Genomic DNA, 19525 nt, shown 5'->3' with positions numbered 1-19525 from the left:
CTGTTCCCTTCTCTAAATACTGAGTTCTGTTCTGCAAATGCCCTGTAGCCGTTTCATATTATTTTGTAGCATCAACCTGATCTTGGGATTGGTGTTCATCTTATGGACAGATACACGTTTTACATGCTAGAATTCTTGGAAGAAGTTCATCCAGCCAGTCAGACAAATATGAATGACCTTGTAAGTAGAATCTCAACGCTCAGTAATTTATTTTTTCATGGTGTTCTCCAAATGTTTTCTGTACAACTACTGTTTGTCTTAGAAGTAGCTTTGTGGGGAGGGCCTTTCTGCCATTATTAAGCAAAACAGTAGTGTAACATTTAGAGGATTGTCCTTTGTGTGAAAGTGGCTTATTGGCTACAGAAAAAAGTTAACCAAAACTAGCCGTTAAAAAAAAAATCATTGAAAAATAAATAAAATCCATTGAATATTTAAATAAAATGATTGTGCATAAAAAACAATAGTTGGAAACTTCTGAAATATGTAAAATCAACTTAATGGATAACAGGCACTTTGTGGATATGGAAAGGCAACCATTGGTAGAATTTTGCAAAGTTGATTAAACAGTTAAAATTCTATTTGTGCACTCACAAATGCCTATAGAGGCTGATTTCTCCACTTAGCTTCCAGACCAAGAGATATCTAAATCTGTCTGTGTTTGGAGTATATTATATCTTAGGTGAGTACTGAATGAAGCTTTCAGTTAAGAAGCAGTGAAAAAAAAACAACCAAGATAATCTAAGGTAAAACGTCTGCAAACGCCCTTGTAACAGTTAGATATATGCACTGATAAAATTGCATAAAAGGTGGCCATCTTTTATTATTTTATTAACCCTTCATGCCTGTTCCAAGGCTAATTTTACTATAGTTGTATGTTCTGCTGTGTTGCCTTGTAGCTGTAAATCCTGATGCCATGACTGTATCAATGATCTAGGCGCACCACTGACTGTGCACACTGTGTTTGATTCATTTGTGTAAATGGAGCATCTACTCCTTTGTCTACAGAGGCTTGTCCTAGGCTGGTTGTCAAATCTGTAGTAGAATTCAGTCTAAACAGCTCCCACTTAACAGATTTTATGTTGATATAGAATTGATTCAGTGACTAAGATTCATAATTCCTTTACTGGAATGAGAATGAAATTGGCTTGTAATTTAGTACCTGTCTGATCACGAAATACAAAAAACCTTAAAATCAATCTTGTTAAAGAAGAATATGCAAGTTTTTTGTTGACAGCACTTCTGCTTCTACCTTGTTCATTCAAACAGCATTCTAGAATTCTGTTTTGTAAACTAGAAAATGAATTGACATTAAATAAAAAAAGATACTAGATATTAGTTCAGGTATTGTCAACAGTACAGAAAATGTAGTAGGTGGTCAAGTAGCTTACATTTTGGGCTCTTTTGAGAAGATACCTAAACACTCTGCTTTGCATTTTTGTTTTATGTTGTATGCCGAGTAAGTAGGAAGACCCATGGAAACTTACACAGATAAATTACTTACATCATGTAAGACATCACAGCACGAATCTCTTTATTGCTGCTCTGGGAAGGGGAGGGAATAGAACCAATTATGTGAGACGGCTTGAAAAAGTACTGAATCATGATATACATATATTTCAGCAGTTGTGTTATAGGATTCATATAGGTATATTTGGCACTGGAATGCAATGTTAGTACTGTTCTGGGTTAAGAAAAAAGAGCTAATGCTTATGCAAGCCTGATTTTTAAAGCTGACACTTGGGAAGTCTGGGCAATATGTTAAGTGGCTCACTAACGAGTTCACTCACAGCTGAAGTGTAGTTGTTGACCAGCCTTCTGTGTCTGATGTCTACTCTTTCAGAAGAAAGTATTTGTTACATGGTGTCCATCATATCACCTATGTGATTTTCTCCAGCCACTCTTTAAAAATCTTCACTTCACATCCGCCTAAGGTTTGGATATCACATTCCTGTGAAGAATGAGGCATCTTTCCTCCACCTACTTCCCACCTGCTCCATCTGTGTTGCTAAGGGGATAGCAAAAAGCTGTGCAAATGACTGAATTTCAGTTTGATTGCAATTCCAAAAAAGTAAAAAGTAATGTGCCACACGTTCAAACTTTCAAAATCAGATTCATATATGTTCTAGAAAATTTCAAGATAACAGAGTTTCCATTTGTGGAAATCAGACGGTTTTATTTAATTAGTATCTTAATTAAAAAGTTTGGAAACAGCAGCGCATCAAGAAATGTGTTTCATTTAGCCAGTTTCTTGTTTTTTGTTTTTTTTTCTCCTTTAAAGACCTTAGTTATCAAAGTGCTAGTCTGTAATTGCTTTGCAGTCCTTTTTTCACACAGGTACTGGGTAGTTGGATTGTTAATACTGGAATCCTCTTTTTCTCAGTGCCATTACGCATTTTTGTTCCAAAATTGTCTCAAAATTGTCCTATGGTAGTAAACTGTTGTGGTACAGGTTGCAAACACTTGAATTACAGAATCACAGAATCACCCGGGTTGGAAGGGACCTCAAGGATCATGTAGTTCCAACCCCCCTGCCTAGCAGGGCTACCAAACATACGCATTTAGATCAGGTTGCCCAGGACCCCGTCCAACCTGGCCTTAAACACGTCCAAGGACGGGGCATCCACAACCTCCCTGGGCAGCCCGTTCCAGGGCCTAACCACTCTCCTAGTAAAGAACTTCCCCCTAACATCCAACCTAAATCTTCCCTCCCTCAACTTGGATCCATTTCCCCTAGTCCTGCTGTTGTCAGCCCTTTTGAAGAGTTTACTCCCCTCCTGGGTGTAGGTTCCCTTCAGGTACTGATAGGCTGCAATGAGGTCACCCCGCAGCCTTCTCTTCTCCAGGCTGAACAAGCCCAACTCCCTCAGCCTGTCCTCATAGGGGAGGTGCTCCAGCTCCCTGATCATCTTAGTCGCCCTCCTCTGGACCCTTTCCAAAATCTCAATGTCTTTCTTGTACTGAGGGCTCCACACCTGGACACAGTACTCCAGATGGGGCCTCACAAGAGCCGAGTAGAGAGGGACAATCACCTCCCTGTCCCTGCTGACCACCCCTCTCCTGATGGAGCCCAGGATCCCATTTGCCTTTCGAGCTGCCAGAGCGCACTGCTGGCTCATATTCAGTCTCTCGTCCATGAGGACCCCCAGGTCCTTCTCTGCCGAGCTGCTCTCAAGGACCACTCCTCCCAGCCTGTACAGGTGCCTGGGGTTCTTCTGGCCCAAATGCAAAACCTTGCACTTTGCCGTGTTGAACCTCATCAGGTTCACCCAAGCCCAGCCCTCCAGCCTGTCGAGGTCCCTCTGAATGGCATCCCTTCCTTCCACCGTATCAACCGCACCACTCAGCTTGGTGTCATCAGCAAACTTGCTGAGGGTGCACTCAATTCCCTCATCGCAGTTGTTTTGCAATATGTACATGTATTCTAAGAGCTTAGAAGAGAGACCTTCATATTACACTTGGTGCGACCAATTATATCATCTCAGCACAAAGCAGCTTTGAGTAGAAAATGAACCCAAAATAAGGACAGTTATGGCAGAGTTATTGAGTCAGAGCCACTAAGCTCTGCTGACTGTGCTGTGCTAATTAATCTGTACAGCTTTTCTTCTGCTTACTGAGTGATATTTTTGCAATGGTGTGTGATCTATTTTTTTCCATCTTGTATTATAAAATGTTATTTTTCTTTTCCTATCAAAAACTGTATCTAAATACATTTCTTTTAATTGTAGACAGGTATTTTTCCCTTTTTTCAGGGATGCTCGGTATTAAATAATGCTGGAGCCATTAGTTCTGTCCTCTGTGTTAATGTTAATATATTTAATATGCATTATAATTAATTTCACTTAGCGAGAGTTTAAAAAGAAAATGTATGTACGTTGAATAAATTAGAACCCCAGGATACCTGCTTTCAGTTCTTTCTCTATTAACAAATACTGTATTTCAACAAGGAGCGTTGGTTATCTTCTGAATGTTCATATGTGATCTGGAACTCTATCACCCAGGAAGACAAATTTGGTGTCTAGTTGCATTTGGGTTTTGACTGCCACAGAGAACAGAAGCACATTGCAGGGTGCTGGTGTGCTTCGGAATTCATGCTTTCTAATAGGTTTTTAAGGAGTAGTCAATTATGTATAGAAAATCTATGAGGGACACCATACTTTTTATGTAATGATATTTTAAGCTTTTTTCCATTCTGGAAAATAGCATGGAAGGTAACAGCTTTTCTGCATCAAAATGACAGCTCTGATTTATTTGAGTGACTTTTTTTAAACAAAATTGTTGTAGTTTAGGTGAGAGAATTGCCATCTGTGTCTGTTTCTTACTGTCCAAAAGAAGTTTACATTTGAAATACATCAAGGTAGATTATGAGACGCAATAATAAATACACTAGCTTTAATCTGAAATGTGCTTGCTTTTCAAGTAGGTTGAATACTTTACTTTCAAATTATAAACTTACAGATCATTGTTTTACTGCATTGATTTATACCTTTAATAATATTTTTTTTCTTCGGTTTTTTGTTTGTTTTAAAATGCCATGAGCTTTTTATCATCCTGTAGTGCTTTCTTGAGAGTTGTAAAAGGCAGGTGGAAGAAATGCAAGCAGTTCCAGGTGCAGGAACAATTGGTGAGACTGGTGCTGCCCTCCTTCAAGAGTTAAGGGATGGTAACTGTGTGTGAGAAATAAGTGGCTGAAAGGCACTAAGCTTCCAACAAGCTATTTAGTGTGTCCATTGAGTTAAACTTAAATAAATGATTAAATCATCTGATATAATATCCTGCATGCTCTTGTTAACAGGCTATTGTAATTCTACTTAGAAATGTGGTGTTTTGTTCTGTTTTTTTTTTTTTTTGGCCCAGAAAAGCATTCAGTTTGTCTGTGAAAGCGTAGAATTAATCCACTGAAAGTTTATTTTAATGGTCAGACAGCTTTACAGGTAAACCTGTGCTTGTAATTTTTTTGCAGAGATGGGCATGTGATGAGGTTCACTTTGCCCATGAGGACGGGGCTGTTATGCAGTGTCATGCAGTCTGTACGTGGGATATTTTCCCAGCTGAGTCCAGTAACTGAAGGCTCTGAAGAACACTGATTAGATCCCTTCTCTGTACATGTTTACTGCAATGATTTTGCAGATCTCACTCTTAAACTGCATTTGTTGAGAGCAAGAAAGATGTTTTTGAAGTCAGTGTTTTAGGAAGGAAATGGAAGTATTTGCTGTGACCAGCAAGGCAAAAGTTCAGTGGGCCCTCAGATAAAAAGAGCACTGGGCTCATGTTCCTTTAGTAGCTAACATAAAGCAGAATTGCGAAGCAGCTCTTTCTTTGATGTCTTTGAAGCTATTTGCAGTGGTTGCCTATGATCAATAAACTTTTGACTTGCTGCTGGGAGTCTGTTTGGGGCTGATGGAAGGCAGCTGCATTGAAAGGTTGTTCATAATTTGTAGAGTCATTCGTTCTCATCGTATATTCTTATACTGGTGTTAACAGTACAAGAATATAAAAGTATTGTAGTTCTTAAAGTGTTTTGTAGCCTTTCTAGCCATTACCCCGACATAAAAATATAGCTGCAGTAAAGATTAATGTATCAAATAGAGGGATCAAAATAAATATTTAACTTATGTAGCTTACTTTGGAGACAGGTTTTATGTTTGTGCCCTTACTTCAAGTTGGAGAAAATGTATTGTCTTTTGATGAAACCAAGAAATGAATGTTTATGTGCACTGGCAAGTGTCTTCTGTGTGTGCAGGAAGCATGATGCTGGTCAGTCCGCTTCATTTCCACTTCACATGGAGGATAGCAAAGATCTTGTTCAGGAGATGTGATACTCTGCAAACAAGATAAGTGGGAATTACTGAAAAACAGCTCAGCGGATCTGTGTGCGTGTATCCATCGTTTAGGGTAAAGGTTAATGTGAGCTGAAGCCTCCCTGGATTTACAAGCTTAGGCTGTAAGACCAGGTATAAAAGAGAAGTTGTAGTAGGTGCAGAAGGGAGGAACAGTGAGACGGAATCTGTAGTGGGACCAAGTACATTGCTTTCTCTCTGAGAAACTTTTTAAGAAAAGGGTTCTGCTGTCCTAAAAAAAACTACCATACAAACTTGTCTATTTTGTGCTGGGCTGTGCAAAGAATTTCTGCTAGGAGGTATGGAATTGAAACTTACAGGTTTTATCTGTCAGCATCTGTGATAATTGAGGCTGCATCTGCACTGAGCTAACTAGGACTTGTGATTCTGCCCTGAGAATGCAACCAGCTGACTCATGACAGAATCAGGTGTATAAGATTTATATCATGTAACCAGTGGACCTGTTTGTGAAAATCACTTGGAAGATGTCATTTCAGGAAGGTAAGCGTACTTGGTAGTCCCGTGCATGAATGTGCTGTGTTAAGTATTCTTTGTTGCTAGAACACACAAGGTTGCATAACAAACTGTTACCACACAGCCTGCAGGCTGTCGGAGAGGCAGTTCAGTGGGCAGCAACATTTGGTCAAGAAGCTGCTCAAGATGCTGTCGACCTTTCACCTGTGTCTTAGAGGGTTGCTTGTCTCTGCCTGTGTTTGGCGGGGTTGTGTGTTTAGTTATGAAATGCCTTCTGTGGACTGAGACACAAACTCAGCTTTCCCAGCTCAGAGGCCAGGAAGTGGGGCCCTGATTGACTTTCACGGCTATGCAATTTGAAGTCGTGTAATGTTACTAATTAAACTACAAGCTATGTAATCTAGGAGGTACGCTGGAATAAGGAATCTGTCTGGATGGAAAATGCTAAAGACTTGTGTGGGCAGTGTAGTAGGACCTGTGCAAAAACCCCCGATCCAAAATTTTCCATCCAAAATCCACTGGTTTTGCCTTGAGTGACTTCTGGATTTGTAACAGTTCTACTGCTTAATAAGCATGCTACTTAGTCAGATATTTTAAGTATTACAACTAATGTGTCATCGTTGTATCCACTTTATTCAGTATAAAGATACATTTGCAGAAAATGAGTCCATCTAAACTAGTTTAATTTGTTAGTGTTAGTTTTGCTTTCCCACTGTTGGAATTTGTGCTGGAGGTAGTGGAACAGATAGGTACATAAAATCAATAGAAAAGTAGATAGCTAATTTGTAGGTGTTACAGGCATGTCTGTGTGAATTTAATGTGCATAGTACACCTTTGATATTTTAAGGTCCTCATTGAGTATTAATTCATAGGCTGTAAACCAGAAATAAGGATAAGGATTTTTTTTTCTGATTAAAATTTAAATTCTTGATTCAATTTTAAAACCTTCACAGCTAGCTACTTGTCATGGCTTGTGAAACTTGCCTGCCTCCCTTTGGTAAGCATGAAGAATTTATACCACCTTTTGCTTTTTGGAAGATACAGCAGTGTTGGTGCTTCTGTATTCAGAAATGCATTTTCACATTTAATCGGTCAGTTGCAGTCGGCTTTCACAAAAGCATTTCTGTGCTCATATTGATAGCTGAGGGTTAAGGTTTTCTGTTTATGCTTTTTAATAATTTTTATTATTTTTTATTTGTAACTTTTAATAATGCTTTTTATTTCAGTCCCTTTTCTTTTGCTGTGGAGCTCGTATGAAAATTAAGGGTACTACAAAAATTTATGTATGGTATTTGTCTTAATTTTATGATCATTTCACTTTGAAAAGTACTCGTAGAAATTGTTGATCAATGTGGGACATGATATGACTTTCCATATTTGTTTCCAGTTTCAGGTCTGTCCAAAAAGTTTGTGTGTTTCAACTCCTGGGCATCGAACTGATCTCTTCCAGCGAGACCCTCAAAATGTTCTGATAACAGACTTCTTTGGCAGCGTAAGAAAAGTGGAAATTACTACAGAGACAATTGCTTTGGACCGTAATTTAGCTGGCTTTGAAAGCGAGTGAGTAGTCATTATCTATTATATTTAGTATATTATTTAGCTTTGTTCAGCAGAAACAAAACTGCCTTAAAACTGTCAAGGGAAGAAGAACTTTGTTTTCTGTGAAAGGACCAAGGAGTCAGTATGGACTGTTACTACTGATAAAATGGAGATTTGTCAGCAGAGAGCATTCTGTTTAAGAAAAATTCCCACTCCTTCATTCCATCTTCCAAATAAATACTTCTAAAGACCAAGGTGTGGCTATCATCATCAACAGCAAAGAAAGTAGTCTAAAATTTTCTTTCTTCTTTAATAGTTTAATGTGCAGAGACATTTTAATTTTTATTTTTATAGTAGTTTACTCCTTCTGATAAGCTCTGAGTTCAAAGCATGGGTTGTTTCATTAATGTTTTCTTAATAAATGTTCTGTTTCTATTCTGCAAATTCTCTGCCTTTTGGCTTTAACTGTCCAGAGAATTTCAGTTGCAGATGTAATGATTTACCTGAATAACACTGCTGGTGCAAATTTGCTGGTAGAGTTAATAGGGATTCTAATTCTTTGTGGATGAAGAAGGAATTATAAACTCCTTTGTATTTTTGGTATTCTGTTGCCACCTATTGGAAACATGTAAAGGAAGATGTGCTTGTACAGCAGTTTATTTGGCATTGTACTGCCATTTCTGATGCATATTTTAGCTTTCACAATACTTTCCTCTAGGAGAGAAGAAAGAAAAAATTGTCAACTCTAACCAAGATTGTAAGATTTTTTTCAAACTCATAAATTCATGTGAATTAATATTAACTATCACTCAGATAAATTAAGTTGTTAGTGGATATCAGATTCATTAATTTTAAAGATAATGCTAGCTCTGGCCCTTGTAATTAACACTATCCTACACTAAGTCCAGTGTATTTTATAATTTAGTTTCATATTGTGCTTTTAACTATATTGTGCATGGCAGTACTAACCATACACAAATTAAATAATTCTTTGCTTAATTCAGAACAATTTAGTGAAGCTAGATTTTCTTTTGCCTCTGAAATAAAAAACAGTTTTTGCTAGGACACCATGTGGGATTCTAGTTTGTGGAAAATTTAAAGGAGATCAGGTTTTAGACTTCTTAATTTCAGAGCTGCAAATTATATACCCTCCTTTTCAATTAAATGTAATAGTGAGATACATTTCTTGTTAAGAGCTCTTCTGGTTAAGGCTCTAATTAAATGTTACTTTGCTTTTAGAATACTAACAGTAAGTGAACTTTTTGTAAGGTTACTTTGTTACCTACGAGAATGCTGGATTATGAATTGTATAGGATGCTTTCTTGGACCACCTCAATACCTCATTTGCTGTTTTTTCCTATGCAGCTTTCAGAATGAGCTAGGATGTTTTGCTGTTAGGATGAAAGATCATTGTTTTTTGGTTTTTGGTTTTTTTTTCCTTCAATGTATAGTGAAGATACTATTTTCATTTTATTTTATATTGATGCCAAATGTTAAAATAATTTTTTAATGGATTTTCACCTTAATCCACAAAAACCAGAATTTAATCATCTTTCCAAACCAGTCATAAATAATCTTGTTTGTGCTTAATAGTGTTTCTAAAAGCCTTTGTGAAAGCAGAAAAGTCGCGTAGAATGGAACTTGCACTCCTTTGGAATTTGCCTTAAAATAAACACGCATTTGCCAGGAGGTGTCTGATACAGGAATCAGAAATCTGTTCCCCCTAATACAAATGTTGATGTGTTATGCAGGTCACTGTGAATCTGTGCTCGCTGCTCTTTTTCTGAGAAAATCTGTGCAAAATTTTGAATCTTTTCCTTGTTCTGAATTGTATTTGTGTCGTTTTTGTTTAAAAGATATTTTGCAGTGTTATTTTATTTTTAACATTTGATGTGTTCTCTTTTGTTCCTTCTTTTTTGAATCATTTTCAAGCTTTTTCCTTCTGTTCTTACATATTGGTGGCAGTAGAGTGCTACAAAATATTTGTGTTAGGGAGAAAAACGGAAACAAAGTAGGAACCCCAGCTTTGATCTGGTCATTAGTGAGTGTTAGATTGGAATTGTTTTTGTTATGAAGTTGCAAGGGTCAACGTGTGCAGCTAAGCATGTTGCTTGAAACACAGCAACCAAACAAAACCACTGACTGCACAGATAATGGGCAGAGAAGATGCTGCTGTGTGATATGACCGTGCCTTGGAATTGTGCTGTTTTCAGACAGGGCGAGGTTTCAGCTAACTCACTGTGCTGTGACTTTGCCAAATCTTTCCATAGATCTCATTTCTTCTGTTGCATGGTTCTTTAGCAATTACTTTGCAGTGTGGCTCAGTGCAAGCTCAGCACAAGCAGTTCCTGCACTGCAAGGTCAGTGTCTGATGGTGATACCAGCTCTGGTAGTCCCAGTGCAGCCTTAGGAGTTTCCTTTGCTTGAGCTGAGCTCATATAAAGAAACAACAACTAGATAACCAAAAGGCGAAGCTTTCTTTCTATCTGTTTAGTAGTTGGTGACTATTTCAGACTAAAAGCTTTAAAATTGAGGTGGAAAAAAGGAATCCCCTGCCCTTTCTTCATAGTAGTTTCATCTAAGCTATGTTCACTTCAGAGGGTTTCTTCCTGACTGGGCCTGTAGCTGCAACCTTCAAAACCTGGATGACATTCATGGACCCTGGGGCACTGGCTGTTATGTGTGTGTCTAAATCACTGTAAGAGCATAACATGAACATGAAGAACAAGATGGTGAGTCTTGGAGACAGGTCTGCGTGGAGCTGAGCACTGCTGATCAGTGTGGGGTGTCTCAGCCTCGGATTGTGGCTGTACAGCATGTTAGATCACCTCCTGCTGCTCCTGTCATGAGGAAAAGTTGTGTAACAGAGAAAACATTGGGAAAAATGAGGGGTTAATGTTTCCCTAAAGGTAGAAGAAGATTAATTAAAGAGAGCATCATATGAAACCATCCTAGTTTCATTGCTTTTGAGGTTTGGGCTTCAGATTTATTAATTGTGCTGGGCTGAATTGTGCATTACTCCCAGGGGCTGTTGTCCTAAAACTGAAGAGTTCTAACTAAACCACTTGGCGTAGGAAGGGTGCTTGTGTGATAGAGAATAATTGTGAGTGATTGGTTTATTTGCAATACACTACTACCAAAGCTGTCTCCCATCCATTTTTTGATAGTAACTCTTTATTTCTGTTTCCTGTTCTTTTTTTCTACTGGCTATTTTCAGTTTTATGCGCTTGATGGGTGCAGCTGCTGTTGTGTATTCCTGAATTACAAAGGGATCCAGTTTGTGAACAAATACGTAATTTGTTTTGGCCGGTAGATGCTGCTCAGCGCAGTGAACTTCTCCTAAAATAGCAGAGGCTGTGTTTGTTCAGAGATTGCTGTTAACTTTTGACCAGGTGCCTCTGTTTGGAGATCACCATTAATTTCTGGTTAGGCGCTCGCAGAGGCAGGCGGGCGCCGGGAGGTGGCAGCAGCGCGAAGGCAGCCGGGCCATGCCGGGATGGCAGTGGCTTTGGGTTGGGTTCCTTTTCCCCTTTATTTGATCAGCTTTAGAGAGAAATTAAATGAGGAGAGGAAGAAGGAGTTGAATTATTATTATTATTTATTCAGTGCAAATTCTGGAGAGGCTCTGTTTTTATTTTACACTTGCTGGACATCAGCACACGTGAAGCATGCTCATCAGTTATGCATGTAGTATACTTTCCCTTAACGCCTTAGCATTACAACAAAATGAATTCATAATTGTGGATGTTCTTAATCCGTAAGTGGTTTAATAGCCTACAACTAATTTAGAGAGTTTGAAGAAGTAATAGGCAGTTAAATATTACTGCTGTGTTTCTTAAAGTATTTTGTAAATACATTTATTTTTTCTCTGCTTGCCTGGGAGAAGATAAATATATGTGTATATATGTGCATGTACACACACTACTGTGTTTGCAAATGTAAAAGATAAATTCAAGGTAAGACGATTGCAATGGCAATAGTAGAAGAAGTTCTATGGAAAGGTTGCTCCAAAAATAATGCTTCCTATTTTATTATTTTGGCCTGTAACATCAGAGGTGAGTGTTGATGGCACGGAAGTAGAGGTTGAACCTTCCCACCACTATCCCATTACATTTTATTGTTGTGCAACAGATGGCAGCAGAGGGCAAGTCTGACAGAATGGCGACCTGCATTGTGTATTATATGGTAGGATACATTTTCACTAGTGTAACATGACTATAAAATAGAAAAGGATGACTGCCAATATCAAAAGGAACTGCTAGCTATAAATTGTCTTGGGAAAACCTTAAAAACACAAAAATATTATGCTTGGTTATTGTGCTCCCTGTTTAGCAGTAAAAAGCAGAGTTGAAGTTGAGTAATAGATTTTTTTTTTTATTTTTTTACTAATTTAAAATATTTTTGATGATAATTTTTACCAGAGATTTTTGCTGTTCATAAGAAAATATGTTTTCTTGCACAACTGTAGTTTGACTCAAATTTTCTTTAATCTTGGATGTATTTCCCCTTCTTCTACCTTTAGTGGAGTTTATAGGGCATCCTGTATTTGTTCTGTGACAAAGCTTTAATTATTACTACTAGGCTGTGCTGCGATCATTTTGTGCATTTCCAGTTGAATGCTACTCTGCTGAACCTATGTGCATAGAGTTTAAATAGGCATTGACACAAAAAAAGAAAACTGTTGATCTGCAGAGTTGCTGTGTACTGTGAATGCCCCACAAAGGTCACTTTAGATAAGGACTAAAGTACATAATAGTTAATGGCAATCTTTCTATTAACTTCAAACTTGTTCTTTGTAAGTGACTTTCATCTGCAAATTGACTTATGTATTATAATAGTTTCAGGTACTAGACAGGTAATGACTAAATTAGTTGGATGTCAGATTTCAAAGGAGTCCTTCAGTAAATTTAGCAGATTTTAACAATCTAAACAGCTGAGAATATCTAGGAATCTCAGGATCTTCAGTCTAGATTATTTTTCATTGTTTATCTATTCCTTTTTACATCTTTATATGTAGTGTTCTTGGTTTTTTTTCTTTCTTAATATTTCTTCACCTTTTCTCCCTTGTGTGATCTTTACCTGCTATTACTTCTACAGTTGAGCGGGCTGCTTTCTAATTCTAGTCCCCTAAAGCTCTCTTTAGACTTTCTACTGCTCTTCACGTGGAAATCGTGATTTGATTTTCTTGCTTTGCTGTCCACTCACAAAATTCAAATTATTGTCTATTCAATGAGTAATTCTATAGTTATGTTCTATATTTTGCCACTCAGGAATACCATGCAGTCAGCTGTAATGTTTGTCCTGTATCTGACCAGAAAGTATTGCCATGTATGTATTTCTTCAGGGCTTTGAGACAGCTTTATAATTTCAGTAAAATTACATTAGTTATTATTGTTATTATTATCATCATCTTCATATCAAAAATACCAGAGCAACTGTTGATCTTTCTTAAGTGTAACCTTTGTTGCGTACTTTTTTGTGATTTCAGAAGAAAATTTCAAGGGAATAGAAAAAAAATAGAAAAAGCAAGGAGGTGTCTTGAAACAATTGTTATGGGACTGTTATGTCTTTGGAATTTAGTGACCAAGCATATGTTAGCATTCTTTATGCCCCAGAAATGAATCTGGGCACATAGCAATTAAGTCTCCAGGCTCAAATAACACTGCTATTTTTTTCTATGTGGTATTAAAGCATATGCACGAGCCCTTAGTCTTTCTGTTTTGATATTGTGAAAAAGCTTACACTTGTTTTTTGAGTGCCTGAGGGATTACCTTCCAGATGGCCAGAGATTTATGCCACTGAAAATTTACATCTCGTCCAAAGCTGTGGGGGGGAGGAAGGGGCATTTTGACTTCACATCACATTTATATAACTGATGGCTAAAAGACCGTAAAATGATCTCTGTCTGCAATTCCCAGCCCTTCCAATAGGAGATACATTTCTCAAATCAGGTGTTTGGTGGACTGAAGTTTTTGCCATAGAGCTGTTGAATTTCTTACTTAAGTCCTTGAAGTCTTATTATTGATTTCAGTAAGCTGCAAGATGATCTCTTTGATAGGAAGAAGTTTCTCTGCACTGCTTATTTCTGAAGACTATTAGACTCAAAGAAGTTACACTTCACAGTAAGCTTTCTAGGGGCTTTAGTTCCTCAGTGGGAGAAAAAAAAAAAAAAAGCAAAAAAAAAAAAAAGCCAAGAAAGAAAGGAAAAGTATAAATGTATGTTGTGGGAGGAGAAGAAGAGCAGAAATCCAAAAAAAGCATCACATTATTACTAGGCATCTCTTTTCAGTCCAGTTAGCTGCTTGAATAGACAACTGGAAATTTCAGGCAAGGAGAGAGAAGGGAAGCCACAATTGCATCCAAGGATGGAAAGAAAACTGGAGGTGATTACAAAAGCAGATCTGATCATATAAGAAGTCGGTTTACAGATGGCTTGCTGAGCACCATATAATACTGCTTTACAAAGTGATCTTGTTTATATGCTTGGTCAGAGGTATCAGAAATCTATACAAAGTGTGGGAGGAACAACAGATGCTGAATATGTCTACCAAAGTGTTCAAGCTACTGTTAAGATTATTGTATGAAATCTGTTGGACAGCAGAATATTAACTGTGTGGCAAGATTGATCTTACAGGAAAAAAAAAAGCTGTAACTAAAGAACTTTCTGCAAAATAGAATTTATTCAGCTTTTTTCAAAGGCAGTAGACTGTAGTTGCATGAAGGATAGATATTGGTAAACAGTAGGAGCAATGAACGAAAAGTAATGAAACATAACAAAGTGTTTTGAATGTCCTGAAACAAAATTGTACAGCAGGAGGAAAACAAAGATAGTTGGAGCAATTGCTATTCAGACATGGTATGAGATGTAGAATTTTCTTGGATCCTAGCTAAGTCACTTCAGTGGGCTCCAGTTACTATTCAGTAGTAATTGTGGATGTTCAGCTTTTGTAGGATGGTGATGCCCATCTTTGTTGTGCCAGGTACTTTTAAAAGGGCAAGACTAAATTGGACACAACTTCACGTAATATTGAAAAAGAACTGAAAGGCATGAAAATCCTTTACTCATCTGTCTAGAGGTCAGATCCAGTTTGGAACATAAAGACAGGCAGGATTTCTCTTTCATAGAGTAAGCTGGAAGATCCTGTGTATGTTTATTTACACTCATGTTCCTATTTTGTAATACAGTGTCAGAATTAGTACAATTGAAGGCAGTTTGTTCCTTTGTCACCAACAGAACTAACATGTTTTGATTGCAAACTGACATTACTAGACTTCTGCAAAATCAGACTGTATTTGTGTTTCTTGTGGATGTAGGAGTTGGTATCACTGGACTTCTAAAAATATAAATTGAACTGACCTCCATTATTTGGGGGAATTCCACTTTCATTCCACATATATGATAGGGAATTAGTGAGAATGCAGTGTCACCTAAATAGTATTTTGGTAGCTAGCAGGAATTAGGATTTGGGAGCAAATGGAGGGGTAGGATGTCCCCTTCTTGAACCCTGAGTATTCAAACTGCACTTCATTCCAGTAGTTTCCAAGAGAGGACAAGAATACAGTGGAGACTGGATTTTCCTTCACTGTGGGGAAGGAAGGAATAAATGCAGAGCATTTATATTCACAGGCACTTTAGCATAAGCTCTTTGAATTACATGATAGCTATTTGAAGTTTCTATTCCTCCTGGTTAAAAAAAAAAAAAAAAAATGGTGCTGAAGTCTAGGTGACATACAAATTTGTTCCAATATTGAGTGAATGCTTGATTAGAAATCAAAACACTTAACAGTGTTGCATCATCCTCCTGACACCCGTTGGCACAGTTTCAATTTTATAGTTATATTTTCCATGTAATTTCTCATATATTGCTATGTGAAAGATACAAAATCAATCATGCAGGAACCAGATATGGAAGAAAAGATGGAATAACATAGACTATCTGTTGATACATTTTTAGGCGCTCTGAAGGATAACTAATTTTTTTTTGTTAATCTCTAAGAATAATCTTCAACAGATTATAGTCTTTATCTTGACTAAGTGTATGTTTTTACTCTGATCCTCATCACTTTAATATACTTTTGTAAATGTTGATGAATTAGGCTATTGGTTTTCCAGTGACAGATGGTGGATGACAAATGTTTGGACTCACGCAGTTTCAAAAGGTGTGTGGAGGGGTACTTTGTGAAAGTGGGCTACCTCTTATTCTGCAAAAAGTTTAAGTACATATTTAGCATTACATTTAACGGGGCCACAAAGATGATGAGGGACCTCTTATGAGGAAGGGCTGGGAGACTTGGGACTGTTTGGTCTGGAAAAGACTAAGAGGGGATCTTACCGATGCTAATAAATATCTAAAGGGTCAAGTGGATGGGGCAGGCTCATTTTAGTGGCTCACAGCAACTGGAGAAGGAGCAACAGGCACAAGCTGGAACACAAGAAGTTCCATGAACATGAAGAAAAACTTTATTTTGAGGGTACCAGAGCACTAGAATAGGCTACCCGGAGAGGCTGTGGAATCTCCTTCTCTGAGGATATTCAGAACCTGCCTGAATGCTTTCCTGTGCAACCTTCTCTATGGGAGTTGCTTTAGCAATGTATTGCTCCAGAGGTCCCTTCCAACTCCTAAGATTCTTTTATTAGGAATCTGAATAGCTCCATCCAGTTAACCACTACTGAAAGTGTATTTATTGGTGTGGTGTGTCACATGCTCTTAAGCCAATTCTGGGCTTGTTTATTCTGCTTGGAATAGCCAAATTGACTATCAGAATAAACAACTAAAATGCATGTTTTCTGTAGTCCAGCTGGTCCCAGGTAGTTAGTCTGTATAATTTATATTCCACTGACACAGCAGAGCTGCTGCCCTTGCGGGGAAGGAGATTATCTGCAAGGAGTGAGCAGATGGTCTTTGTGCTCCCTGCTGAGGGCATTGTATCATGGAGAGGGCAGAGCCTGTCCGTGGCTAGGAGTTACTAGCTTGGCTACTCAGAGCAGCCAAAGGCATCCTGCTGGCTGCTGCTCCTTGCTTTGCAGTTTGTGCAGAGCCCATATGGGCTCTTAAGAGGACAGGAGGGCGAGGGTTGTGAAATGCTGATCTTTTCCCCATGGCTGACTTCCTGGAACTACAGTCCAGGGCTATGGTTCTGCTGGCAAAAGCTTTCCAAAACTAGGGACAAATCTGCCTTGCAGATTATACATCTAAATTTCCTTTTGCACAGCACAGTGCTCTGAAGGATAGGAGTGGACAGATTTTCAATGCAATAGGAAAGATTATTTAAGTGCAAACTGTGTGAAAGAAGCACATAAGGGATTTTTTTTCCCGTACATCCACTGTAGCTGTTTACATTTTACAGGTGGGATACTGTATATTGTATTATAATTATATTAAATAATTCAGATGAGATAAAAATGAGAGTTACTTGTATTCCTGCATGATTTCTGGTTCTGTGTTACCTGCAAATGAGACATGTTGCCATAGGCACGTTTTAGCTGCTCTGAAATTTTAATATTATTTTTCTGTTTGAAATAGTAGGACAAAAGCTACATCTCTACATGTTTAGCAGTTTATGACTCAGTTTGTGAAAAGAGAATAACGAACCTAGTAGCTGTTAAAAGGTTTGTCTCAATTTAAGTACAGCATAATATTTAAACTTCATAGTTCCCCACTGAGTAGCTTTTTTTTTTTTTCTTGTTGGTTACTTAAGAGTCTGAACCATGGCTCCCCGCTAGAATAAAATAGGAATGAAGACTGCTTGCTGTAGGTCTAAATTTTATCTGGGGAATTGGAGCAGAACAGCCACTAAGTGAAACTGCTCTGCATCTCAGCTATAGAGGACATAACCTCTCTTGCTTTCTTAGCTGTCAGATAGTGCCCTACTTCGTTTTTCTTTTGTGTGTGGTTTCCCTCTGATACAGTTTTACTAATGGATAATTTATTACAAAATATTCTAAGCTGACTTCTATCTTATTAGATGATTACAAGCTTTTATAAATGTCTTCATAAAAAATATGTAGTGTATCTGTAAAACAGATAAATCCACACCGTACTGTAACTTTTTATCATAGAATCATAGAATCACTAAGGTTGGAAAAGACCTAAAAGATCACCCAGTCCAACCGTTCACCTATTCCCAATAGCTCCCACTAAACCATGTCCCTCAACGCAACATCCAGTCTTTCCTTGAACACTCCCAGGGTCGGTGATTCCACCACCTCCCTGGGCAGTCCATTCCAGTGCCTGACCACCCTTTCTGAAAAGTAATACTTCCTCATGTCCAGCCTGAATTTCCCCTGGCGTAGCTTGAAACCATTCCCCCTGGTCCTATCACTAATGACACGAGAGAAGAGGCCGACCCCCAGCTCACTACAACCTCCCTTCAGGAAGTTATAGAGAGCAATAAGGTCTCCCCTGAGCCTCCTCTTCTCCAGGCTGAACATTCCCAGCTCCTTCAGCCTCTCCTCATATGGCCTGTGTTCCAGACCCCTCACCAGCTTCGTTGCCCTTCTTTGAACACGTTCCAGGGCCTCAATATCTTTCTTGCAGTGAGGGGCCCAAAACTGGACACAGTACTCGAGGTGCGGCCTCACGAGTGCTGAATATAGGGGAACAATCACCTCTCTGCTCCTGCTTGCAACACTGTTTCTGATGCAAGCCAGGATGCCATTGGCCTTCTTGGCCACCTGGGCACACTGTCGGCTCATGTTCAGCCGAGCATCAATCAATACCCCCAGGTCCATTTCCTCTACGCAGTCCTCCAGCCACACCGCCCCAAGCCTGTAGCGTCGCCTGGGGTTGTTGTGGCCGAAGTGCAGGACCCGGCGTTTGGCCTTGTTGAAACTCATCCCATTGGCTCCAGCCCAGCTCTCCAGCCTGTTCAGATCCCTCTGTAGGGCCTCGCTACCCCCAGGCAGATCCACACTTCCAGCCAATTTGGTGTCATCTGCAAATTTACTGAGGGTGCACTCGATGCCCTCATCGAGGTCATCAATAAAGATATTGAAGAGGACAGGCCCCAGCACCGACCCCTGCGGAACACCACTCACGACTGGTCGCCAGCTGGATTTGACTCCATTCACCACCACTCTCTGTGCCCGGCCCTCCAGCCAGCTCCTTACCCAGCCAAGAGTGTACCCATCCAAGCCTCTGGCTGCCATCTTCTGCAGGAGAATGCTGTGGGAGACAGTGTCAAAGGCTTTGCTGAAGTCTAGGTAGACCACATCAACAGCCTTTTTTACTTTTAAAAGTAAAAGCTTTGTATAGGCACAAAAAATGTGATTAGATAGAAAAAAAAATCCTTAAAACAGTATATTTCTACGTGGTTTGTGAATCTAATGGTACTACTGAAAAATATTAGCTTCTGTAGGAATCTGCAATGTACGAAGTAATTTAGGAAGAAGAAAGAGGTGCTCTTGCTGTGGCAGGTAGAATTTCCATGCCATGTGTTCAAGGTGGCTTAGGTCAGTGGTCACTCTGATGTATTGTATGTATAGTTGCTGTATTTTAAATGATGTATAATTGTTCAGTTTCTATTGAGCGAACATCTAGGAAGCACCTTGAAAGCAGCTTCTCCCGTCGCTGTTTCCAGTAACACTGGTGACTGCTGAAAGGCCGTGGAGAGGGATGTGCTTCCAGTCTGGTGGTGGAGTGGGGATAAATTGTGGTAGTGGGGTACATGTTCTG

General features: G+C 38.8%; 1 protein-coding gene across 7 annotated transcripts in view; it reads left to right on the top strand.

Annotated features, from left to right (window-relative positions):
* Positions 1–19525, top strand: part of PIGK (phosphatidylinositol glycan anchor biosynthesis class K) — a 71601-nt gene that overhangs the window by 8055 nt on the left and 44021 nt on the right. For 6 of the 7 annotated variants that reach the window (XR_007377056.1, XR_007377054.1, XR_007377055.1 and 3 more), the window contains exons 8-9: positions 70–180; positions 7699–7871. Coding sequence is in view for 2 of the 7 variants with exons in the window: in XM_048945058.1 (XP_048801015.1) it covers positions 70–180; positions 7699–7871 (284 nt within the window). In the remaining 5 variants the exon portion in view is untranslated. The remainder of the gene's footprint in view (positions 1–69; positions 181–7698; positions 7872–19525) is intronic. The other variant, XM_048945060.1, reaches the window with a different exon arrangement.

This window comes from Lagopus muta, chromosome 5, assembly GCF_023343835.1.
Source record: "Lagopus muta isolate bLagMut1 chromosome 5, bLagMut1 primary, whole genome shotgun sequence".
Classification (NCBI taxonomy): domain Eukaryota; kingdom Metazoa; phylum Chordata; class Aves; order Galliformes; family Phasianidae; genus Lagopus; species Lagopus muta.
The sequence above is the reverse complement of the archived record's forward strand: the minus strand, read 5'-3'. Positions and strand labels throughout refer to the sequence as shown.